Source organism: Camelus dromedarius, chromosome 6 (genome assembly GCF_036321535.1).
Source record: "Camelus dromedarius isolate mCamDro1 chromosome 6, mCamDro1.pat, whole genome shotgun sequence".
NCBI classification, from domain to species: domain Eukaryota; kingdom Metazoa; phylum Chordata; class Mammalia; order Artiodactyla; family Camelidae; genus Camelus; species Camelus dromedarius.
The window spans coordinates 14,247,100-14,274,140 of record NC_087441.1 but is presented as its reverse complement, the minus strand read 5'-3'; the positions used below and the strand labels follow the sequence as shown (position 1 = coordinate 14,274,140).

The following is a 27,041-nucleotide window of genomic DNA, read 5'->3' as shown; positions in this document are numbered from 1 at the left end:
CCTGCTTCTGCCCTCCCTCCAAAGTGCAGGCTTTGCCCATTTTCTCTTCTGCCTGGAAGATTCCTCCTCTCCCTACTTAATCAGTCCCTCTCATAATCCCAACCTCAGCTCAACCATTCCTTTCTCTGGGAAATCTCTGATCTCACCAGCTTGGCCAAATCTCACTGTCTCCTGCTCTGGGATAACTGAAATGAGACGTTAATTGGCAAGACTTGATCGCCTGCTTCCTCCTTTAGCCCACAGCTTCAGGAAGGCAGGTACTGTCTGCTCTGTTCACCTAAAGAAATTTCTGGCACCTAAAGAAATGCCTTTCACATTGATCCTCAAAAATATAATGTATGGTATTTCTGTTACCGCAGCTTAACAAGACTTTTTTTTAAAGGCTTACTTAAGTTACTTTATAATTAATTAATTAAATTGCCATTTTAAATTTTTTTGGTATCACTTTTCCTGGATCAAATTTTTGTTCTCTAATGTAAAACAGGATCACTTATATGCTGTATATGTTGGCTCAGGCTTCATTAAAAAAATAAGTAAATAAAACCTCAGGGCAGTGTTTCCCAAACACGCTATTTTAAAATGCAGACTATCAGACCTCTTTCCTGGAAAATTTCTTTCAGCAGATTTGAGTTGGTGTCTGGAAATCTGTTCTTTAAAAAAAAAAAGTTCTCCAGGTGATTCTTAGCCCCAGGCAATTTGAAGACACATTGCTCTCAGAAAATCTACAAGGAGGAAAATTAAATGCCTTTCACCATTCCTGGCAAGATCTAGTGCACTAAAGTGTCCTCAGATCTTGGCAATTATTGTCTAAGAATATATTGATTGAGCACACAGTTTAAAAAAGTGCACGCATCCATGCACTACCAAACCCACAACACACCCTGATGCACATGCCTGTGATCTTTGCACCTTTGCAAAGTCCTCGTAGAATCAGAGTTCATTTTGTTCCTTGCCTCTCCCGGCATTCCCCATTCCTGTCCCTGTTTGTTTAAATCCCAGCCTGGGAAGTATGGGCACCATTCAGGGTCAGCCTCACGACCATGTTTCTTCTGACTCCAGTCCTGGTAGCACTTGTCTGCATTTTGATGGTGTGGATCTTTAAAAATTCTGATGGAGGCACCGAGCAAAGGAAGGGGGAGGCTAGAGCCCAGGCCGAGGCTTGTCCCTGGGTGGATGAAGACTTGAAAGACTGCACTGACGTCCACCAAGTGGAGGAAGGTAAGGATACTGGCTGTACCGCTCAGCTGCCACCTTCTGCATTGTTATGATGAGGGCAAGTCGATGGCAGGGCTTGTGGAGAGGAAGAAACAGAGGCAGGTCATCGTCAACCTCTCTTGTGCAAACAAATTAGTGTGTGACGGAGACTGGTCATTTCTCTCAAGTGGTCAGCTTGTCACCTGCTGGCACGAACCCCCTTTTATTCCTGGATTCTCAGTAAAAAGCTATAGGGGGGCTGACATTTTCCCTGGCTCCAGTCCTGTTCTGGATGCTAAAATCTTTCTGAAGGGGCCTGTCACAGGCTGGGGTGGCCGTGGGTTTAGTGGTCAGGTTTAGATCAAGAACTTTGAAGTCAAAAAGGAACACCGGCCTACGGGCTCGCTACCTCTCTATGGGTTAGAGGCTGCTGTCCTCAAAGCTGAGCATCCAATTCAGTAGACAAGGCAATAAACAGGCAACTGATAAGAGTAAAACAGAGATGAACAGGGTGGAACTGATGATAAGGTGTTTTGAGAAGGCTTGGGAGTGGGTGGTGGAGCAGTTAGAAAAAGAATGAACCGGGGCTGGTAGATGAATGAGATGAATAGCAAAGGGTAGGAGGCAGCTCAGGCGAGAGGCACAAAAAGAGCCTCAGTACAGGGACTGGTACTGGCAAGGATGCTGATAAGACGGGAGGATTGTACTCACCAGGGAAAGGGCAAAAATGAAATGGGGTATTGAGGACAGTCTGGGGATGCATGACCTGAGAAAGAAGAGATAATAGAGGAGGCAGGAAGGAAGGGAGAGGTTCTTAAAGAGCCTTGAGTAATCCGTGTTTGAGGTCTGTCTGAGGTGGGTTTGTAGGATGGATTTGCTTTGGAAGAGGCTCAGTGACTCTCAGCCAGGCTAGTAATGCCTCCACCCTCCCTCTGACAGAGGCCACCTGAAGGTGTGTGTGTGTGTGCACGTGTGTGTGTGCGCCCGTGTGTGTGTGTATGTGTGTGTGGAGAAGAGAAGGGATTCTGCTACTGAAGGAACATGAGGTGGATTTGGTAACAGTAAATAAATACCAGATTCAAACCAACTGGATAATTAACAATGAGACAAAACAGTAAAATAAGCATGGTAGGCCATTGTAGTGTGAGTTAAGGAACATACAGGTGCCTCTGCCTGCTCTGATTCACAAAGAATGTCTGTTCCATCTTCACAGATCAGGAAATCAGCAAATGTGTGGGCCGGTGGGGGAATGGCGGTTGGGGCACAGAGAGGACATGCTGAGTAGATGGCAGACACATACTTCCTCTGGGGACCAAATATGGTGTCCTGTTAATGCTGTCAGTTCCCTGTTTATCTGTAGCGTCTAAGGTTTAAGGAGGAGAAATGGCTGGCATTTAATCTCAAAGTGGAAACCTCAGATTGTTTCCCTAAAACGAACCAAAAATCCAGCACAAAAATTCTCTAGTCAGGCCCAGATTCCTGACAGTTCATGGAACTGGAAATAGGAGAAGAAGATATGGGAAGCACGACTCACTAAGATATGTCCGTTTTAATGTTAGTGGGGATTTTTCTTCCCTTAGTGTCATTAGCCATCCACAAGCTATTATTCTAACTGAAATTTTGATTGTCACAGTCACTGCTAAAAAGATCATTGTTAAAATTTTTATCTAGTGTGGGTAACACCTGAGAATAAAAATGTTCCCACAAACTTGGGAACAGACAGATTTTTATGCACCCATAAGCAGCTGTCAGAATTGGTTTCAAACCTGTTCAATGGATCAATGACAACTCATCTCAGTAAAAGCTTAGGGAGTCAACCAATCAGGGGTGGATTCACTCCAGTACCAGCCCCTCTGAGTGCCAACCAATCAAAAACAGTTTCAGTGTAGTAACACTGTCCCTAGAGATGACATCAATGCTCTTGTGTAAGTCCTGGAAGTCCACCAATCCCTGAACTCCGTGCTTCCCCACCAAGCAGTGTGCTGGAGCTAGGCTGTGGAGCCGGCAAGATCCAGCTGTTAAATATGCAGGAAATCCTGGGCCATTTGTTCAATTATCAGTAGCTTGAAGTCAGGCCATGATGGGAATATTTACTCCACTGGAACTGGTAAATGCTGTAAATCAGGGCTCTCGCCTGATTAGAGAACTGGTTTACCAGCACACCACTGACAAAAACACTATATAAAGTCAGCATTCTCCTGTGTTCACAGAACATGACCAGCATAGCTTTCCTTTGCTATAGGAGTAATAAATTCAGCTTCATCTTTGCATTTCATCATCATCTGACACACTCACATATGAATGCTTCTGAATGATTAATTTTAAAAGGTTTGTTTACCAGGACTCCTATAAGACATTATGGTTCCAGGACCAAGGGGAGGGAGGTTAGAATTCAGATGAGAGAAGATTAGAGAAGGGAAAGGAATTGAATGAAGACATTGTCCTTGGGATTGAACCTGAGTGAGTTCTTCTAGGGGGAGAGTGAAGATTAGTACAGGACACTGGGGACACCACGAAGAGGTGAAGGGGCTCAGAAGTCTTGTCAGCTTCACCCAGAATAGCCCTGCTGTATTCAAGGTCTTTCTATCTGGACACTCCCAGGCTCCCTGGCCCCCACCCACCCCGACTGCTGCTAGTGAAATCATCAGCCTATACTGCAGTGAGGGAGTTGGATGGCTGAGAGGCCCGTGTAGAAAGCAGAGTGATGGTCGAGGCCTTTGGGTAGGAGGAGTCCTCAGGACAGGTGTTGCTCCCATCCCCACCTTCAGAATCTGTCTCCTACAAGAGCTGTGTCACCCTGAGGCTTATTAATATTGCTGCTTAAGTTTCCCCCAAAATTGCAAGGAGGGAACAAGGAAGACTTGACACAAATTGGCCTTGTCGTTTCCCAGCTAGAAAATATTTGTCCCATTTGCAAAGATTTTGAAGTAGAACTGCAGAAACACAAAACCAATTTATGGAGAGATGCAGCCAGAAAAATGCCTCCAAGTCAAACATTAAAGGATAGACGTGGCCTAGAATTTCTTAGCCATTAAACCTAATTACAGAGCAATTCAAGGTTCCTTGGCATTAAAGCAGTGATGAAAGGCCAGTTGGTCTTGGTGTCAATAGCAAACCTGGCGTGTGGCAGCACAGAACCTATATTAAAAAGCAGAGCATCATAGCACACATTTATTTTGGAATAGGTGGGCTTTGCTGCTTGAATGAACCTCCCAGAGTGGCTTGGCTGGTCTGGGGTGGAGGCAGGACAGCTGTGGAAGGAAGCTCTTCTGTCCCCTCTGGTGAGGGTGGCGTTCCTCGGGCGCAGTCAGGAGTTCAAGAGGAAGGACAGAGTGGTACCTCTTGTACTGCTTCATGGCCCTTGATCCTTGGAGCTTTCTCTCCAGGCATGCCCCTTTTCCTCAGACCAAACATGGACTTTCTGCCCTGGGAGAGGCTCAGGGACAGCAGTCCCCCTGTGCCTTGGAGGGCTCTTCAGGACACTCCAACCCAGCACTGGTTGGGACCATTTGTCTGCCCTGCTCGGAAATAACGGCTGCGCTGATGAAGTTCAGGCAGCGGCCCGTCCTTCTGCTAGAGCAGGAGGCTGCCCGGGACTTGAGAGGCTGCAACACTGCGGAGTCATGTCCCCTGGCTGCCTTTAGATTATACAATGCTCAACGGACCGGAAGTCAGGGAGGTCGTTTGTGCATTGGTTCATTTACTACTTACTGACTTGGAGAGGTTGGCAGACTTCATAATAAAGGGAGGGGAAGTTTCACTGGGATTGAAAGTCTTTATTGACCCATTTGATAAAGTTTGGGGTTGATACTAATGATACCTGGGCTGGATACAGAGTGGATTGTTAGAAAGCTGATGGGCGTCTGTTGCCACTCCTCCATCACACCTACTTCCTTTTAACTTAGTAACTGGGCCTCCTCATTAAATGTGTAGAGTGTGGGCCCCAGCTGCTCCAGCTCGCAAAGTGGGAAAGGAAGTTTCTCACACTAGCACTGAGCTAACCTTGGTAGCTGTTAGTACGGTGCTTGGGCTCTCAGTCTCTTTGAAGTTCTTATTCATTCTGTTCCCTCTTGGCTTCTTCTCCCCATCTGCATGTACCTTGGATTGAAGTGCGTGGATGTGCCTGTGGGAAATGGGTTCTCTTCCACCCGGAACGTCCCAGACCCACAGGGCCAGGCCCTCTCTCTTTTTGGTCTCTTTTCTCTGTTCCTATTGTCATCCTCATCTTTATGTGAGGGCTCCCAAAGTGACCTCTCGCCTTCTGGACATTTAATGCAGTCCCCCTTATCCTCAGGGCATATGTTTCAAGACCCCCCAGTGGATGCCTGAAACCGCAGATGGTATTGAACCCAACACATCCTATGTTTTTTCCTATACATATACATACACACCTATGATAAAGTTTAACTTAAATTAGACACAGGAAGAGAATATCTGAATTGTCAGCATCACTACTCATGTGTTTTGGGGCCATTACTAAGTAAAATAAGTGTTACTTGAACACAAGCACTGTGGTACCCTGACTGTCAATCTGATAACTCAGAGGCTACAAGGGACTAACTGGGGGGATACGGTGGACAAAGAGATGATTGACATCCTGGGTGGGATGGAGCAGGACAGGTGTGAGATTTCACCGTGTTACTCAGAGTGGCACACAATTGAAAATTTGTGAATTGTTTATTTCTTGAATTTTCCATGTAATATATTCAGAACACAGCTGACCATAAGTAACTGAAACTTCAGAAAGCAAAACTTGTGCTAAGGGAGGACTACTATATTGGGAGAAAAAACACTGACTTAGCAGTTAGGTAACCTAGATTATAGTTCTGGCTGCATAAGGATTACTGCGTGGCCAGGACAAGTTAATTGTGCCCTTGATTCCTATTCCTACTTCTGCTCCACCTTCCCCAAATGGTTCATCTCTTGTGCTCTCATCTCACCTAAGAAAATATCGTGTCTTTGCTCTTTTTCTCAGATGTCCTTATCTAAGAGTTGTGGTTAGTTGATCTACCCTTGGTTTTTTTGGTAATTCATTTCTATGGCCTTCTTGTTAAAACAAACAAACAAACAAAACCTCTTAACCATGAAATGCACAGAACATAGAAAATCTACACAGAACATAGATGAATGGCTTAACAAATAATTTTAAAGCAAAAATCCATGTAATTATCACTTAGGTCAAGAAATATACATTTCTAGTACTCCATAGACCCCTACATGTTCCTTCCCAGTCATAACCTCTTCCATATCTGACAGAAGTAGCTATTATTTCGAATTTTGTGAAAATTACTTCTTTGCTTTTTTCTTTACTGATGTATCACCTATGTATGCATTCCTAAACAGTAGAATTATATTGTTTATATTCTTTCCACTTGCTTCTTTTGCTTAATATTGTATTTGTAAAATTCATCCAGGTTAGACGTGTTACTGGAGATCATTCACTTTCACTGCTGTATAGTATTCCATTTCATGAGTATATCACAATTTATTCACTCTACTGTTGATGAATATATGGGCTATTTCTAGTTTAGGATTATTATAACCCATGCCTCTATGAACATTTTAATACTTGTTTCGGGTACCCATGTACATGAGCTTCTCTGAGGCATATGTGGAATTGCAGGGTTATAGTGTGATTGGCATGGAAATGTACCACCTAGATTCCCCTTCAAGGACCTGCTGTCCCTTCTGCTGGGAGTGCTATCAGCAAACAGCCTTCAACTGTCAGCATCTTCCAGGGTTTACCCGTACTGCCTAGCTGCCTTGCCCAAGATCCTGCCTTTCTCAGGGTGGCCCAAATCCAGTGACTGATTGGGTCAGTGGTATAAAGGCCCAGTCATTTTGGGAGCACTAATTTGGGACAACTCTGATGGGCTATTTTTGTCCCAAAGAAGCTCTTGCTTTTGGTTAAGCCATCATTCAGACTTGCATTACAGCTTGACTTCTCCTTTTGTCCAGTCCTTTTACTTTCCTCTTCCTTTCCCAGGTTTTGATCCCAGAAGTACTTCCTATAAACATCCTACACACTAGTCTCAGTCTGAGTCTGCTTCCTGGAGAAGCCAAGTAGAGACTTGTAGAATATATATATTTAAATATATATATTTAATTTCACTATATAATGCTGAGTTTTAAAATCTGTGGATTGATGTCTTTCAACAATTTCAGAAAAATTTCAGCCATTAGCTCTTCAAATATTACCTCTGTCCCATTCTCCTTCTCTTCTCTCCTTTTCTTCCAGGACTCCAATTAAATGGCTAAACCTTACATTTTTTGAGGTCTAGAATACCATTACCTATTTCCAGGGAATATTCACATTTGCATCTACCAGTTGGGCAACACTCTAATACTCTGGGGAAACTTCAATCTGAGGTCAAGGCTGAGGACTCACAGGATGTTACCGCAGGCTCTTAGACATCAGGGCTGGCTTTCGTAAATTTTACTCTTACTATTGCAACATAACCTTCAGGCCCTGGGTGGCCCTGGGGTTTTGACTTTTATCACCATCCTTCTGTCTCAGCTCAGCCTCATAGCTGTTTCTTGGTAACTGGAAAATGTTCTCTGGACAGTTGAGTGCTGGTCTACCTCTGTGGGTACTAACCTTCATCTAGATTTTGACTGTGATGTCCCACAGGCACAGATGAGCTCTTTAGTACTTAGAAGAAAATGCTTAAAATTATATTCTACTAAGAATATTAACTTTCTTTAACTTGGAGGGTTCATGCAAATTATGTAAATAACCATTATTGGAAGTGGAACTCCTTTAGTAAATGCCACAACAACCTTACCACAACCACAACATCAGCTAATCTGCACATCAAAGTGGATTCGTATCTATGCAAAGAAGAAAGCAACAACAAGTTGTTTTCATCACACAGTTGAAGGTGTGGGATGTACATCCTATCAGACAAATATTCGTTGGGTTTTGGGTGGTCATCAATGAGGAAGATATATGACAGCATCATATTCAGTTCTCTAAAGACACAGTTTAGGTAGTATTAATAATAATTCAGGTAAGGCATACACATGCACACAAATGTTAATGGTTTAAAAATCTAAATTTGTTACTTTATGAAAGTAAGTATGGAGCATTTTCAGCACTTTTTTCATTGTGGACTCTGATATCTGTTCTTATCTAAGTGGGAATTGCCTCCTACTGGTAATATGGCTTCTCTACACCAGTTTTCATCAGGCTGAAAAACAGAGCAGATTTAGAAAAAGCAAAATTGTGTAAAGGAACTCATTAGATTTCACTGATATATTCAGTGTATATTTCCTGGGTAGCCATCTTGGTGAAGCCTTATTTATCTGATTTCAAGTTCCCTGAAAAATCCAACTAGTATCAATTCATTCTGATTTGATGTACTGAGATCCACTTTCTGTCCTGCCCTCTTTTTGATGTTTTTTGCCTCCTAGATTCTAGGAATTGATGAAGTTCACCAACAACCAGAAGTCCAAGACTAAATCAAGATAAGCAAGGAATATATGTATATATTCTCCATCCAAAGCATTCCTATTTTCAATAATTTTAACTATTTCAAGACAGCATCTTGGAATTTCTTTCTGTTGAAATCTTTGTAGTTCACATTTAAGTCTTTGTAGTTCAAACTAAAAGTAGTGTCTACTCATGGTTCTGAAAGGAATGAAGAAACACGTATTCAGAGGTAGAGCTGTGACATTTTGGATATGTAACCAACAATTCTGAGAATATTGGAATGAAGCGTCCGGGGATTCAACAGTAAAGTCTTCTGAACCCTTGTTTAAAAAGCCTCCCAGGAACTTCACAGCGCTGTTTGTTGCTAAACCTGGTAATCTTAGTTGTTTTACCTTTTGCGTCTGATAATTCCAATATTTGGAGACTTTGAATGTCTGACTCTATTTTAAAGAATCAATTCTGCTCTTTCTTGCTCAAGATGTTTTGATTTTGTATATCTGGTTGTATTTGGTGGGTTGCTGATAATTGTACTTAGAATTATTTGTATATTGGTATTTACTTCTGCTGAACAATGTTTTTGGTTTTTTTTTCCAAGCAGGAACACCTTGTTCCAAATTCAAGTTTGAGGCAGGATCCACCGAAATGCTATAACCCCTTGGGGGCTGATTTATTTATGATTCTTGCTTTTCCTAAGGATGTAGTCTTGAGGTCCTGGCTTGTTAGACTTCCCATTGTACATGGGCCTGGGCTTTGATTTCTGCCCTTCTTAATCCCTGAAAATATAAAACTAAAAATTCAGATTTATTGAGACTGACAGATACTATCAGGGTGAGTGCGGCTTCTGTGCTAATTTACCTCTGCAGGTTCATACTTTCCCTTCAGGTTTGCCCTGGGGATTTCTTACTATGTTGTCAGCCATTCATTGATTTTTAAAAGGGCTTTTAAAAAACTACTTTATTTTGAGATCTTAGTGGTTTTCAGCCAGTGGGAGACTGTTTCAAATAAGGTAGTTCACAGTTAATAGAAATTTGTATTTCTCATCTTTGTGTAGGTAAAAATTTTCTTTTTCTTGATTTATAACCAGCCTGGAGTTTGAAGGACAGTCAAGATCCGAGTGCAGCCTTCTGTAGATCTATTCTTCTCATTTTTTGGTTGATGTTTTATGAAACCTTACCGACATTTTTGAGAACTTCATTTCCGTCTCCCCAATGGCCACCTTATGAATATAGGCCAGGAAAATAGTTTTCCATCTACCCTTCTAGGGTCTCTAGGCTGAGACCCCTGCCGCTGTAATGAAAGCAGATTAACAAGAGAAAAACAAACAGAAGTTTAATAGCATGTGTACCTCTTGTGCACATGGGAGAGACCCAGGAAAACTGAGTAACTCCCCCAAACGGCCCTAAATACCATCTTCAAATAAAGACAAAAGAAACATGTTGGGGGCTGGGGAGAGCCAGTCATGGGAGGTCATCAGGAAAAGACAGTAAGCGAGGGTAAGTTTGTTTCAGAGATTTAAGTCCACATCTTCTCTATTTAAAAGAGTTTCTTGTGATTTTGAGTCATCCTTCTCTTCCTGGTACAGAGAGGGAGACACTTCCAAATGGAGGTTTCCTTTGTAAACGTTAATGTCTCTTGCAAAAGGGTGACTTCTACTCTGCTTTTCGGGGCTTCTCCTGTGTCTGCCGTTTCCTAAAAATAACCAACTCAAAATAATTCTTACACTAAAAAGGCATATTTTGGGGGGCATATCCAAGAGAGGTCATTTAATTCACAGTCTTTCTTGTTCTTACCTGCAGATGCCAATGGATGGCAAGAGTCAGAGGAGGACGTTGAACACATCCCATTCTCCCATACCCGTTATCCTGAGAGGGAAATGGTTCGGAGATCCCAAGAATATTATGAACTTCTCAATAAGAGACGGTCTGTTAGATTCATAAGTAATGAGCAAGTCCCAATGGAAGTCATTGATAATGTCATCAAAGCAGCAGGTCTGTAATTGCACATTGGGTCCTTCAGAACATCAGTTGCAAATGACAATATCTATTCAAACACAGTGAATAAAGCCTGGAGAGATATGTTTATCTATAAAGTCTAACCCAGGTGTTGACTACTGCCAGGAACATAATGATTTCCACTTTCCACAAACATTCAACTATTACAAACTTCTTGAGAGCAGATGTGACAATGGTTTAAAACTTCTGAAATTATTCAATATTATAAACTTTTATTAAAAATGAAAATGTCTGAACACACTATTACACACTGGAAGAGAAATATCCTCATATTTTCACCTCTCCTTAAAACACACGCACACACACACACACTCACTCACATTTACACATTCCCTTTTTTGGAAACAAATTTCTTACATTACATATCGTGGTGTTCTAATACTGTATGCTAATGAACTGGCAAAATTTATTCATGTGAACTTCCAAAGTAAATCAAAGCAAGGCAAACCTATTTTCAATGCAAATTAATATCCCTCCAGAAGAATAAATGAGAATTATAAAAAAAAGGAGGAGGAGATAAAAGAGAAAGATCCCTATTTGAGAGTCTCCTCTGATTGGATTCTTATTCCTGCATAATTCGCATTTAAATTCATTTGCAGAAATTATCGCATGACCATTGTAAATTCATTGCCCAAATGAAAGAGAAGAAAGAATAAAACATTTCATTTCAGTTAAGAACACAAATGCACTAGACTGTTGAGTCCTTCATCTCACTAATAGCAGTTACTGGATTTCTTCTGTGTATATATCTGTACCTAAATATGTGTGTGTGTGCATATGACATTCAGATAAATTTGGCATAATTAAAAATATTAGGAGACAATTTATTTCTTATGCTTAGTGAAACAAATATTTAGTGAACAGACAACATGCAAAAAGTGAACTGGAGTCACTATGTTCAGAAATGGGGTTTGTGTTGAGATTTGACTTTTTAATCATGCCCTCTGTACTGTGGGGACTGGTAGTTGCGAACCAGAACCCCATTAAGGCTGGCAGGCCTGAGGCCCCTCCTGTAGAGTTTATGCCATTAAGTTACTCACTAGGAAGAAAGGAAAACTTGCTTCTGAAGTATCTCCCCAGCGGATCCCTGTGTGCTACTTCTAGGAAAAATAGGGCATTTCTAGGACAGAGGGGTGACACCCAGATCAGAAGCTGGCCCAGGCCCTGGCTGGAATCTCAAAGGAAATTCAAGCTCCTTGGATTCCATGACACACTCTGAAGTTCTCTCTGGGACACTGAGACTGGCTCAATTGCGGGCAGAGCTTCCCACGGCCTGTGGGAGCTGGAAGACCGGCTGTTGTGTGTAGGAGCGCCCAGGGCCAAGAGTTCTCATGCATCCCCAGCAAGACCACCAACCCACAGCGCCGCACTCAGAGCAGTTTACAGTTTAGTTGCCTTCCGGAGGGTGCTTTTGAAACCATTTTACCATTTCAGTTTTATCATTTCCAATAACCCTCACAACTTTATCAAGAAACAAAACAAAACAAAAACAAACAAACAAACAAAAAGAAACAAAACAAACGAAATTGGGGGATTTTAGCTGTCAGAACTTCCCCTCTGAGTCCCCTAACTGGTCACAGTATAGTTACTTAAGGACGTTTTCTCCCATATAATAAGAGGAACATTGATAAATCCCCACAGCCCTGGGACTACTGGCCTTGATCCCAGTGAGTTGGTCTGGAGACTCCCACAGTGACATCCCAGAGGCTTCTGCCAGGCGCTCTGTGTGCCGGGTGATCTAACTTCATCCTGAGCAAATATGAGTTATATTTATTCTTAATTAACAGCCTCACATTTTCCACAGTTTTAACTATTGATTTTAACTTAATTGGTGACAGGAACAGCCCCAAGTGGGGCCCACACAGAGCCCTGGACCTTTGTGGTTGTGAAGGACCCGGACACGAAGCATCAGATTCGGGAGATCATTGAGGAGGAAGAGGAAATAAACTACTTGAAGAGGATGGGTCCTCGATGGGTTACAGACCTGAAGAAGTTCAGGTACAAAAGTGGATAGAAATAGGGGTGTTTGGTTTGGCTTCTTAAAGTGAAGTAACTATGACTGCAGGTTTTGTTTTATGTGCTTTAAAGTTGCATTCGACTGTGGGAGAAATTATGGACGTTAAGTCGGGCCTCCCCGCTGTAACTGAGTTGAGCAAACATATTGGGCAGGTGATAGGAATGCTGGCTAGAATCAAATCTGGGTTCATGTCTTAGCTCTGATTTTCCAACTGCAAGACCTCGGGCACTTTATTTGTGCATTAGTCTGGATTCTCCAGAGAAATAGAATCAATGCAGAGAAAGAGAGACACAGAAAGAGAGACAGAGAGAAACACAGAAAGAGATTTATTACAAGGAATTGGCTCACACAGTTATGGAGGCTGAGAAGCCCCGACCCAGTCAGCAGGCTGGAGACCCAGCAGAGATGATGGTATAGTTCCAGCCTGAGTCCAAAGGGCTGGGAGCCAGAAGAACCAACGATGTACATTCCAATCCACATCTGAGCCCAAAGGCAGGAGAAGACTGAGATTTCAGCTCGAAAACAGTTAGGCAGAGAGAGAAAATTCTCCCTTATTCCACTTTTTGTTGTTCTATTTGGGGCTTCTGCAGATTAAATGAGGCTCACAAGAGTGCTTGGGTTTATATATGAGGTCTACCACGTATTAACCTCTTTGTGCCTCAGTTTCCTCATCTGTAAAATGGGGATAAGTCTAGCATCCACTTCATTATGGAAGTTAGGTGAGCTTGTCAGCACCCAGAACAGTGATAAGGACACATAGTAAGGGTCATGACATGGGTAAATAAGTAGGTTCTGACCCAAATACTTATTAGTAAATAAAACTTTGAGGACTTAACTTTTCTCCCACCTGGAAGGTAAGATCATAAAATACTTCTCAGGTTCTTGAGTGAAATAAACTACATTTTATTATAATGATCACTTCTTCCACAGGATCTGCTTAAGCAGGCTTTAATTTTAGTCCATGTTTAGTGACAGCACAAATTTGGTACAAGTATGATACCTGTTAGGCATTAGTGACTTTGTGGGCTTCCTTCTCTCCAGGAAAGAAGTGGGTTGTGACTCAGTGTAACTGGTTTTACCACAGAGCCTCAGTGTCTCAGAGCAGGGACACACAAGGTTTCTATTTTCCTTAGTAGCTACAACTAACCATGCCATATTTAGCCCTCTTTTCCCATCAAGGACCAGTCACCCTACACGGTATCTAGGATCGATTCCATAATTTCTGAGTCATCTGTAATTAAAACAGTCCATTTTTCAGACTCAGCCTTGTCACTTTAAAACATCTGCCACAGAGTGCCCCTTACAAAGGCTGCCCGCCCCACAGTGGCATTTCCTTTCTGCTCTAATCTCTTCTCAGAGTGAGCATGGGGGGTGGGGATGGGACACAGATGTGGGCCCTGACCTCAGACAGCCCCGAAGGGAAGCTAGCTCGTGTCCTTGGCACGTAGGATGAAGGAAGACACATGCCTCTGGCTGTCCACGGTGGGCCTTTTGTGACCAGTTCCGATACCAGCCGCCCAGCAAGCACTGTGCTCCCAGCGTAGGAAAGGGCGATGGGGCTGCAGTCTAGGGGTAAAGCAGAACTGGTCCCCCAGTGGTTAGCGCCAGGTGGTGAGAAGGAATGGCCTCTTAGTTCTGCTCCTGTTTTGTTTATTAGGCCGCAGAGGATAATTTTTTTCCAGAGATATTTAAACCCTACTGAAATGGATGTTTACTGGTGGTGTAACTTACTGCCGTGTTCTAGATGTGCAGGAAGTGAATAATGAATATGTAAATCTCATTCAGTAGTCATGAGAAAAAACAGGGTGGGTAAAGACAAGTTGAATTTCTGCCCTTAGAGAGATGCTGTGCTGTGTGTGTGCAGCACATACAAAATGCAGCCGGTCCCCATCCCCTCCCCAGCTAAGGCAGCAGGAGTTGCTCTCTCATCTACATGCTCAAAGCACCTAATTACACCTTCTGTGAACTTAAAGTAGTCATCACCACGTAGTTATTTTCATTATTAGCTTACTCTTCTTCTCATTTTATAGGCCCTATTTTAGAAACCTTTGTTGTACACCAAGATACTCTTGAAATTCCAATTAACATTACAGGCTTTCGCTGCGGACAATACACATACACACACACACACTTACACATGAAAAACTCTAGGGTCCAGGGACATCCAGTTTAAAAAATGTCTTACACCTCCTAGCACAGCACTGATGCCTAGTAGGTAACTGAATAAATGTTTGTCAAATTGAATTACAAACGAACATATGTCCTGATACCCAGTTTGAGTAAACTCTGAAAGTCAAAGCTGTCATCAAAGGCTTCATATGCAATCTGGACCCGACCTACCTGTCAAGTCTCCCCCTCCTGCTGCTGGTGTGAGCCCTCCACCCCAGACAGAAGTGCCCCTTGTCCTTTTCTTATCAGGCCTTGGCACGTTACTGTCTTTTATATGATGTCATAATAAACTCTTGTAAAATTGAACAAACCCAAAAGATTAGTTACTAATGTATGCCCAGGCAAAATAAATAAATACAAAAATTGGTAAAAGTGACTCCCCTGTCTCCGAACCTGGGTAAACTGCTTGTTCTTCATCTTGTATTTAAAAATTGTTTTGAATTATTCACTGTAAAATAATCCTTAGTAGTAATAGTAATACTAACTAACACATCCACAGCACGATGTGCTAGTTAGTCTTCTAAGCACTTGGTCTGTTTTGATTGATTTCACCGTCACAGTAACTGTTCGAGGTGAGTGTACAGTCGTACATTTTACACACGAGGAAACTGAGCTGTGAGATGGTAAGCAGCTTGCCCAACACGGCAAAGCTAGTTGACGCCAGAGTTTTTCTTCCCTAAACTATTAACAGTCTCCCTTTTTGTAAAGAGAGAAAGAAGTGATGCTAGTTAAATGCGAGCAAGCTGGTTGAAGAACGGTAAAGTCGTTTTAAAGTGTAACGTATAGAAGTTAGGAGTGTCAGAGGAACCACAGAAAGACGCACACGTGAGCTGAGTGTGTTTTAAACAAGGCAGCATAATTAAGCTAAAAATGAAATAAATGATGACTAGCTTTTGCTTATTGATGACATAATATGTCCTAAGAAAAATTCCAATGTATAGCATTGTATGAATATCTTTCCTTTGAATGTCTGTGCTAGAATAAAGCTTTCTCTGAAGTGCATAGGTAGGGTAATGAAATAAAGAGGTACTCGTGGCTGGAAAATGAAAATTGAAACTCAGCATTTATACCTCACTTGAGTAATCTCACTCCCACAAAATTTTCCTTCCTTTTCTCCATAACTAGGCTAAGAGCATCACCATCTGCCCACCTGGAATTTCGTTCAAACTCACCGCCACCTTTTCCTTCTCCCTTGCTCACTCCTGTGCCAGTCTGTCAGCTCCAGCGTCTACAGTGCCCCAAGTTCTCCTGGGCTATTGCCACTGTCTCTTGTCTGCTCCCCTATGAGCTGGTCCCTTGCCCACACCAATACGCCTCTTTCTGAAACAGATCTGATCATGTGATGCTTCTGCTCGGAAGTTTGTGATAACTTTCTATTACCTACTGAACAGAGTTCATGACCCTGCAAACTCTGTATGAAGACTGCCAGCCCACCCATGCCCCACCATGCACACCATCCTCCAGCCTACCGGGCTTCTGAAATTCCCTGGCCGGCCAAGCATTCTCCTTCCTGACTGCCCTTTACTCATCTCTTCGCTGGGATGCCCTCCCCAATGCCCCTTCTCTGCTTGGTCTTCAGCGCCCAGCCTCAAGAGAAACTTTGGAAACATTCTGACAATCTTCTTATTCAAAACTAACATTTCCTTTTTGGGCTCCTAATGCGCTTGGCTTATATTTCTTTAATAACACTTACCAGGTTTTATTTTGATAAATTTGGCTTCCTGTAGGTTATAGGATCCATCTTTGTACCTTTTAGCATTTCACGTCCCTTGCCATAGTAGGCCCTTATTAATGCTTGTTTATTGACTTTGGATAGAAAAAGATGAATGTGACACAGACCAAAAAAAAAAAAAAAATCTCGCTCTTTTTCAACTTAACCTCCCCCCTAAACAGGTAAATATTTTTATTTTCAATGTCAATAAGTTAAGGTAGTAAAAAGAGAACAAAAAACCATTAAGAGAAAATATTCGTCTGAACCCTATGTTTCCCCTATTTAGGACCAACTGGATTAAAGAGTACTTGGACACAGCTCCTGTTTTGATTCTCGTTTTCAAACAAGTACATGGTTTTGCTGCAAATGGCAAGAAAAAGATCCACTACTACAACGAGATCAGTGTTTCCATCGCCTGCGGCATCCTCTTAGCTGCCCTGCAGGTATGTTACCCTCCCGCTCAGCCCAAGAGAGACAGGTGATACTTAGCAGCCAAATGCAGTTTTGTTTGCAAATTTCAGCTGAGTTTCTGGTTCAGGGACGTTGGGAACTTATCTAACACTGAATTCCTAAGTAACGGATGTAAAAACTGACTCTGGAAACCTGGACTGGTGAGTATGTGGTTCGAACAAGCTGGAATCCTTCCTTGAAATTTACTTAGAACATCATTTAAAGGTCAAAAGAATGGTCGTTGTGTTGGCCTTCACCTGTAATGACAGGAAACGTTAAGGGCTTTGGTAAACACACAAGAAGAGCTTCAGATTCTGAAGGTTTCAGGGATTAGCTTCTTAGTTTTGTTTACTGCTGTCTGAGCCAGTGGGATGATTACAAAGTTAGAAGGGGGACCCTATCATAGAGCTCCTTTCCTGAGAAGTTGAGCTTACGTTGTACTGCGTTAGAAAGATGTCCACGTGCTTAAAAAAATTCCATCTATATAGTAGTTAAAGCAATGCCAAGCATGAAATGGAGCAGGATTGAGGTCTGCCTTTTGCAAGATTCAGCTCATTCACCGAACAAATATTTTCTGAGTTCTTTCTATGTGGCAGATCCTAGGAGTCACCAGGATAGTCGCCTTGAGAACTGTATGTTCTAACAGGGACTGGGGTCCTGGGAAGTGTTGGAGCGAGACATTAAGCATATGAAATAAATAAAGCCAACAGGATTATAAGAGTAAATGAGCCTATTTCCAAGGGACAATTGATTAAAAAAAAAAACTATATGCTTCTTCAGTATCTCAAAGGAAAATGTGTATGCAGGAAACCCCTTGCAAATGATAGTCCTTGTGACAAAAGAGGAATGTGTTTTCAGATTACTTGAAAAATGGCTCCAGAGGAGCTGGCATCCTATTTCCCTCCTGATGTTGTAACAGATAAATAAAGGGGTCGCTGTCCAACGTCAGACCACAGGGCACAGCCACTCATCTTAGTTGGGGTCCCCAAAGAAGCTGTTTAGGCCTGGAGCGAGCTCCCTTCACTTCTGTGCCTTCAAATCAGCAACTTTCCCCACTTTGCTGTTGAGTTTGCTGCCCTCTGGCTTTCTGTAAGGCATAATTCTGAGCATGGGTCTGGCTTTGTGAGGGAGGAAAGAATCTTCCTGAAGACAGATTGCACAGGGACTGGAGGCGTGCAGGCCTCTCAAAGGCAGTTCCAGAACCTCCTACTGGCCCAGGCTTCACAGTGACCATCTGACTGGAAGAGCAGGGGGCAGAGAGAGCCAACTGGGAAAGTGTCTTGAAGCCTCACATGATTTTTATTAGATGTTTATCACTCGAAGGGACTGGGGAGAGGTTAACGGAGTATTTCCTCTACCTCCAATGTAGCCTTTGACCACTGGGTCTTCCGCCACTGGACACAGGTGTTTGCAGCTGGGGGTGATGCTCTGCTTCCATTGCCGGTTATATAATCATAGGAACTCCCTTTCGTTTTTCCATTCCTTTGGTGTAGTTGGATCCCCCAAATTTCTTTCCATGAAATAACCATTCTGATTTCTTAAGCATCAGTGGAAGATAAAACTGGTATTTTCTTCTTTGAGAAGTTTTCTACTATTTGGTTAAAAGAAGGTGGGGTCTGGGGAGGTCGAGGGGAACCTATAAGACTCAAGATACCCATTGCCTGAGCTGGTACCCTGTCTGCTGCCCAACTTCAGGGAAATGATGGGCCAAGCAGATGTAACAGGGACTAGACCGTGGCCAGGCTGGAAGCAGAGCTGGGATTTTTGCCTGCTGACTTTTAAATTTTTTTTTTTTCCTCTCCTGTTGTAGAACGCAGGACTGGTGACTGTCACGACCACGCCTCTGAACTGTGGCTCCCATCTGAGGGTGCTCCTGGGCCGCCCTGCAAATGAAAAGTTGCTGATGCTGCTTCCCGTGGGGTACCCCAGTGAAGATGCCACGGTGCCTGACCTCACACGGAAACCCCTGGATCAGATCATGGTGACTGTGTAGGAAGGACCCTGGCAGGGAGATGCTGGAAGGCCTTGCCGCCACTGTTCCTCTTGGGTGTACAGATGCTCTTTCCCTGGGTGTTGGGTCTCCCCTGCACTCCACTCCACAGGGGTGGCCACTCAGTGCTCAAGAAACCCTTCCACTTTCTCCAGCACTTTGAGTCCTAGAAGCCCTGCTTCTGACAGTGTGATTAGCTAAACATAGAGTAAGAGATGAAAAAGTATGTTCTCTCCCATTTCTTGCCCACTTTGGAAATGCATTAAAATTTTACTAAGAACATGCCCTAGTTTTTAAGTTTTTTAAATTGTTCCAGAAAAATCACTGGTGACTTTTTCTTTTACTTTTTTCTTTTTCCCTCTAGCTCTTTTACTTTTTAAAAACTTCATAGAGGACAGAATTATCAGAAATTTTAACGTAGCCCCAAGAATTCAGGTATGTGATGATTTTTTTTCTTTTGATGGAGGTACTAGGGAATAAATCCAGGACATCCTACATGCTAAGCAAGTGAATTTTAATTTACACTGATCAAACGGCCTTCTGCCCTCGGCTCTCTGGTGGTTTTTAGGCAAGGATGTGCTTTTGAGATACACTCTTCCTGAACTTCATGGCTATTCCACCAGTTTTTAATAAGTGACCTTTGAAATAATTAAAATGTCTCAAGCGCAGAATAGAACAGTGTGTGCTTGCGTAAGTGGGTCGGACTGGCAACCATCTGGACACATTAATGGCTAGTTGCCCTGACCAGTGTGTGTTGGAGCTGGCTCGCACCAGCTCACGGAAGCTGAGTGTTACATATTCGGGAATTTTGCAAGCCAGTGATTAAACCATTTGTAGCTTGAAATTGCCCATTGGGGGAGTACTTACACCATCACAATGGGCAGACATACAAATCAGGGTTTGCTTTCTTTTTCTTAAAGAGAACTGCTTTCCGTACATGAGGGAGCACTAACTGTGTCCCCCTTCTTTTCTACTCTCTGCCATGAAACACGCTTATCCTTTTTCTCCAGATGGCAGTCACGCTGTTTGAAACTGATGGGGTCACAATGTACCAGGAGGCAGATGCCAGTTTTTGTCTTTCACCAATGATCTTCTGTCTTCTCTACCAGGAGCGCTGCTCACGCAGGTGCATTCGTAAACATAGCTCAGATAACTGCTCATCAAGCAACTCTACTCATCTCTCCATCCCCTCCCACTGTCCTTTTTCTCTTCTATTTTTTTAAACTCAGTTCCCTCCAGAAAAATTGCTCCTGCCTCTCTTCCTTTCATTTGCGAGTCACATCGTGCATTGATAAGATCATTGATGGTATCACTGATAAGAGTCAGAGCTGGTGACAAGTCTGTATCAGAGACAATGAAGACTTTTTCCGTTTAAAATATAATTTGATATTACAAGAACTTATGCTGTTGATCTCTTTAGTACCCAAAAGTCTCTTTTAGAATCTCTAAAATCTTCCATCTAAATCTTTTATCTCTAAACATGCTTTCCCCAAGTCTACACATTTTACTAAATGCAAAATTTCTTACATTTTGTTTCTACTCTTTTAAAAAAATTATTAGTGTTGTGATAGGTATTTTTCTTGTCTTTATGTAAATGAGCATTATTTTAACTACGTTGTGGCTTTAATTAGACTTATGTGAGCTGAGAACGTAATCACTGTAACTCACGTTGTTTTTAACAGGAAAAAGATACTCTGAGTTGCACTTTAGCATCACAGTGCAAAGAAAGCAAAGTTGTATTTATGAATTTCTTTTCTATTTCTTACATTTTGGAACCATTTGAGCCCAGGGAGTTCTTTGCTAGTTTTAGTCCACCCTGCTGAGAGGCTGAGGGTACCTTGCCTCTTGGGCACGGGGTGGAGAGGGAATCACCAGTGGTGGGCAGGGGTCTTTTAAGTACAGTCACTTGAAGGAAAGTGAAAGTTCAAGCACAAGGTAGGGCCCTTGAGCAAAAAGTTGATCTGGTTGCGTTCTAATCACATCACCCAGACACACCACCCTTTTTCCTGGATGCTTGGCAAAGTTGCAAAGGTATAGATTTGGGGAGAGCTACAGCTGGCTTTCTTTTTGAGGGGTGGAACTACTAGTAATTTTTAGTCTGGACAGCACAGCATAGATGAGCCTGGGTTCAAGTCCCCTCCTGGTGCCCATAAGCTGGGTGGCGGTGGAGAACTGAACTTTTCTCAGCCTCAATTTCTTCATCTATGAAATGAAGATGAACACAGTGCTTATCTCAGGACTACTGTGTGACTGCGTGTGATGGTTCCCATGGTTCCCGGCATACGGTGGTAAAACTTAGTGCTAGCTTTTCCTCTGGGCTCTTGATATTATTATTAGTGTTATTATCACTATTATTAACCCTACGTGCCATGCACATTTGACCCCATTAAAAATAAAATGGCACCCCTTAAAAGCCTTGCCCTTCATGCACTAAATCATCTTAAACTGTAAACGCAGCGAAGGAAGATCCCACAACCGAAAACCCTCTTTCCCATCTTTCCCTCTCTCTCAATATACATGCAACCCATGTATGACAGCTGCTCCCAAGGTATCTGCCATCCCCATTTGTTAATCATCTCAGCATTTTGTCACAGACTGGCCCTGTACAAGCTCTCTTGTATCCTTTGCTTCTTTCTGTTCTCTGCATCTATTTTTTCCCTCTCACTTTTCACAGTTATAAACCCAGCTGGCCTTTCTGGCTTCTTCTGTCCTCACCACCTGCTCTCCCCCATACATCATTCTGATCCTGGTAATAAAGGCCTAATAATAACAGGTGAAGGGAGGCCTTTCTTAACAGGTGGGGGAGGGGAGAGGGGAGGAGATTGTGTAGCCTCATATGTCAATATCACCATCAAGGTCGTGTCCATGAGACAGTGGGGGCAGCGGGTGTAATGCTTAAGCATATGAGCTTAGGAGTCACACAGCCTGGGTTCATATCTCTGCTCTGTCAGGGATCTAAAGGGGAAAATTCTTAATTCTTATTTTTTGGTTGGCTTTATTCCTTTGATAACTATGTAAGCTTGAAAAGCTAAAGCTCTAAACGTTCTTAGAAACAATGAACAGTACATATATGTAAATTTTAAAAATATGTGCAGTATATTGTGTATATGTATTTACATGCAACATACTGTATATGTGCAGTCAAATTGTAATAATTCTACCTAATAAAACTGAAAAATGAAGAAATTTTTAAAAAGGGGAAAATTCTTATTTCCCTGGTAATCTTGAGCTAGTTGTTTAATTAAGCCTCTTATCCGATGCATGAAATGGGGTGAATCATACTTACCTCATAGAGTTTAGCACAGCACCCGGTACACAGCATTTTTACATGATAGGAGTTCAGATTGCGGTGGTGATGGTTGGCACCACTGTCATTGTAAGGCAGCCCTGCTCTGGGTTCCAGGTGGGCAAAGGTAAGAAGAGTGGAGGAGGGGCACCCTCCCCTCAGAGGAGAAGCCTGGCAGGGACTCAGGCGGCAGCTGAGGGCCAGGTGGAGTTGGACCAGAGCGGGTCAGCCTCACCAGGACAGAGAGCTTCTCAGGAAACACCACCACTGGGAAATGCCTTTTTTTAATTTGCTGTACAAGTTAATGTTATTGGTTTGAGATGCAATCAGGTAGTTACTGTTTGCATGCATTTTTAACATTTTTATTTAAAAATCGTGATGGAAAGTTCTGTCTGTCACCTTAACTCAGTGATAAACTCTTAGCACATCATTAAAGAAGGAGAACGGACACTGAGTTCCTCCTGTTGGGATGCAATATGCCGGGGTCAGCATCACTTATGAAGTGTTCTTTGCCCAAAAGGTCTGAGCAGAAACCAATCAAGTCTCTACACCTAACTCCCAGTTTACAGTTAATGCTGAGGTTAGAGAAACAAGCCAATTGACATGATGGAAGAATCAGAAGAACCCAGAATATGGACCATTCTACAAGAAATAGGCCTAGACTCTCCAACAAGTCAATGTCATGAGAGGGGAGAAAAAACCAAGAAGGACTGTGACAATCAATGACTCCAACACTTCTGGGACTTAAAAGTTTATTTCTTGGCAGGAAAAGCACCCACAGGCCCCCACAACCCTCCAAAACCATTGCTCTCCCTGGGGTGACTCAGCTGTCTTGTGACTTTACTGTCCAGAGCACACTGTCTCCTCACTTGGGGGAAGAGAAAATTGGAGGTACGTACCCAGTGATTACAGACCTTGGCCCAGGAACGTCTCCCTCACCCTCACAACCCGAAACCTGATGTGACCGAAACTAGTCACATCGCCTCATCTGAAGATCAAGAAATGTCACCCTCGTCTGGAAGGAGGGGAGGCTGAGAGCATTACAAGTCTCTTTCCCCCAAACAAACACCTTTGACCTTAGGAAATAAAGCTGGATATAACAAAAAAAGTGTTTTTTTCTTATTAAGTCGTATGAGCTGCTTATATATTCTGGAGATCAAGCCTTTGTCGGTTTCATTTGCAAAAATTTTTCTCCCATTCCGTAGGTTGTCTTTTTGTTTTACTTATGGTTTCCTTTGCTGTGCAGAAGCTTGTAAGTTTCATTAGGTCCCATTTGTTTATTCTTGCTTTTATTTCTATTGCTTGAGTAGACTGTTCTAGGAGAACATTTTTGAGATGTGTGTCAGATAATGTTCTGCCTATATTTTCTTCTAGGAGGTTTATTGTATCTTGTCTTATGTTTAAATCTTTGATCCATTTTGAGTTTATTTTTGTGTATAGTATAAGGGAGTGTTCTAGCTTCATTGCTTTACATGCTGCTGTCCAGTTTTCCCAACACCTTTTGCTGAAGAGACTGTCTTAATTCCATTGTATATTCTTGCCACCTTTGTCAAAGATTAGTTGACCAAAAATTTGTGGGTTCATTTCTGGGCTCTCTATTCTGTTCCATTGGTCTATATGTCTGGTTTTGTACCAATACCATGCTGTCTTGATGACTGTAGCTCTATAGCATTGTCTGAAGTCTGGGAGAGTTACTCCAAACAACCCAATCCAAAAATGGGCAGAAGACATAAACAAGCAATTCTCCAAGGAAGACATACAAATGATCAATAGGCATATGAAAAAATGCTCAATATCACTAATTATCAGAGAAATACAAATCAAAACTACAATGAGGTATCACCTCACACCAGTCAGAATGGCCATCATTCAAAAATCCACAAATGACAAATGCTGGAAAGGCTGTGGAGAAAAGGGAACCCTCCTACACTGTTGGTGGGAATGTAGTTTGGTGCAGCCACTGTGGAAAACAGTATGGAGATTCCTCAAAAGACTAGGAATAGACTTACCATATGACCCAGGAATCCCACTCCTGGGCATATATCCAGAAGGAACCCTACTCCAAAATGACATCTGCACCCCAATGTTCATAGCAGCACTATTTATAATAGCCAAAACATGGAAACAGCCCAAATGTCCATCAACAGATGACTGGATAAAGAAGAGGTGGTATGTTTATACAATGAAATACTATTCAACCATAAAAACTGACAACATAATGCCATTTGCAGCAACATGGATTCTCCTGGAGAATGTCATTCTAAGTGAAGTAAGCCAGAAAGAGAAAGAAAAATACCATATGAGATCACTTATATGTGGAATCTAAAATAAAAAACACACACACACACAAACAAACAAACAAAACATAAATACAAAACAGAAACAGATTCATAGACATAGAATACAAACTTGTGGTTGCCAAGGGGGCAGGGGGTGGGAAGGGATAGACTGGGATTTCAAAATGTAGAATAGATAAACAAGATTATACTGTATAGCACAAGGAAATATATAGAAGATCTTATTGTAGCTCATGGAGAAAAAAATGTGACAATGAATATATATATGTTCAAGTATAACTGAAAAATTGTGCTCTACACAACACTGTAAAATTACTATAAATCAATAAAAAATGTTTAAAAAAAGTGGAGGGAGAAAGGAAGGCTGAAGAAATGGATGAAACTAGAATTAGGATTGTGAAAGGCTTAAAGATTCTCTTCTGAAAGGTAAACATTAAGATTGGTTGGTATTTGTCCGATACAGCTTTTAAATATAACATCAGTTTGGGCCAAGGAAATCCATATAAACATATATATCTCCTTCCTAAACATAGGGGTGATTATTCACCTTAGAAAGATGATACATCAATGAATTTATCTAAATACTGGAGTTTTCAAAGAATATTTGAACTGATATGACACTGAAAAAAAGTAAACATTTTTGAGAATTATCTATAACCTAAGATAAAACATAGTTATCAATGACTGTTATGCTTGAGAGGCAGGAGGCACATAACTATTCTTTTGCCGGATATCATCAGAGCACTCCCTTATAATTTGGTGAAATGGGAACAATTGTAATGTTTCAATCCTTACATATCTTTATTTATTATTAACACCTTTATTGTGGTATGATTCCTGTACAGTGAACTACATAGATTTCAGATGTACAATTTGATGCATTTTGATAGCTGTATCCACTAATGAAACCACCACCACAATCAAGATAGCTAACATTTCCATCACTCCCCAAAAGGTGCAAATTTTGAATTCCCAATTTATCCCCTCCCACCCCCTTTACCCCCTGGTAACTGTAAGTTTGTTCTCTATGTCTGTGCGTCTGTTTCTGTTTTGTAGAGAAGTTCATTTGTGTCCTTTTTTTTTTTGATTCCACATATAAATGACATCATATAGTATTTTTCTTTCTTTTTCACTTAGAATGACAATATCCAGGTCCATCTATGTTGCTGCAAATGACATTATTTTATTCTTTTTTATGGCTGAGTAGTATTCTATTATGTATATATACCACATCTTCTTAATCCAGTCGTCTGTTGATGGACTTTTGGGTTGTTTCCATGTCTTGGCTATTGTAAATAGTCAATCCACACATATCTTTAAATAATGAAAAGTCTGAAACAAATGTTGCCCCAGCTCTGCTGTGGTGGCTTCATGTTCACACACACACACACACACACACACACACACAAACACACACACACAAACACACACACACACACAAAAGGCCAGACATTCAAAACAGGAAGTACTTATCTATCTTTTAGAGAGAGGTGACTAGAGAGAACAGGAGGTGGGGCCAGTAAGGAGACTCCCCGCACTGGAGTTGACTGAATGGGCTAATACATCTGAGATTGGGACCAGAAAAGTGCTCCCTTTGGTTGGTCTCAGATAACATCCAGGATGTCCAGGCTCGAGGGAGAACAGTATCCAGAGCAGACATCCTGCAAGTTAACTACAGTAGTTCTGATGAAATGTGAGATGCTATAATCCCATTTGGGGAATTCCTAAAAAGTCACAAGAAAGAGGAATGGTTTGTGTTATCATCATGATTTTAGAGTCATGGTATAGAGCCAAATGTTCAGGATTAAATTCAACAGCATTAAAATGTCCTTAGAGCAACATGGAAATATGCTAGCAATGTCTGCCGAGGGCCAAGTAAATATACGAGCCAATGAAGTAATAAAGGAAGTTAGCTAACTTGGGTGGAGTTACAGTTGCCAACTTTCTAATAATTAAAAATAAAGTACAGTAACTAAGAGGTACTTGGAATGAAGGTTCTAAAACCAAACCTCTCTGAAGGTGTTTCCTGTTGTCATAGTAACCACGGAGAGGGTCAGAGTTCTCACCTCCCTCCCGATTTTGGCTCCTAAAAACCCTCTTATCTGAGATTTCACCGTATTTGTGGTCATGGGTCCCTGACTCAGTAACTTTGACTTCCTTGAGGTTGAAAATCTGTTCCTTTATTGAGTAAGTGACTTTCCAAGTCTGAGAATGTTTAGTATTAAATATGGAGATGATGAATAAAACAAACCCATAATATTGACACTTTCATGTCAAGTTTAAGAATAATCTTGCATATGTTTCTTATTTAGGTAATTTAAATATTTAAAACTTATGATTCCAATTTAAAATGTAAAATTGATTAAAGCTTATAATTTTATGTTGAAAGGTATAATAAAATCTGACTTAGCTCATTAACAGTATTAAAATAGATTCACTATATTTATAAATTTAATTTAGTAGGTTTAGAAGAGATGTTTGAG

General features: G+C 41.7%; 1 protein-coding gene and 1 pseudogene across 2 annotated transcripts; one reads left to right on the top strand and one right to left on the bottom strand.

Moving 5' to 3' along the window:
* Nucleotides 1-945: 945 nt before the first annotated feature.
* On the top strand, nt 946-23,351 carry IYD (iodotyrosine deiodinase). 2 transcript variants are annotated; one of them, XM_031456540.2, is made up of 7 exons: nt 946-1,218; nt 10,423-10,614; nt 12,477-12,636; nt 16,822-16,978; nt 18,796-18,966; nt 19,340-19,410; nt 22,782-23,351. In XM_031456540.2, the coding sequence occupies exons 1-6, from the start codon at nt 1,041-1,043 to the stop codon at nt 19,364-19,366; spliced, it is 885 nt and encodes a 294-aa protein (XP_031312400.1). In that variant the 5' UTR covers nt 946-1,040; the 3' UTR covers nt 19,367-19,410; nt 22,782-23,351. The 2 variants fall into 2 exon arrangements, with proteins under 2 accessions (XP_031312400.1, XP_010992304.2); XM_010994002.3 differs by lacking the exon at nt 22,782-23,351 and having other exon boundaries at nt 19,340-22,171.
* Nucleotides 8,380-9,806, bottom strand: LOC116154497 (translocon-associated protein subunit alpha-like; annotated as a pseudogene).
* Nucleotides 23,352-27,041: the final 3,690 nt, after the last annotated feature.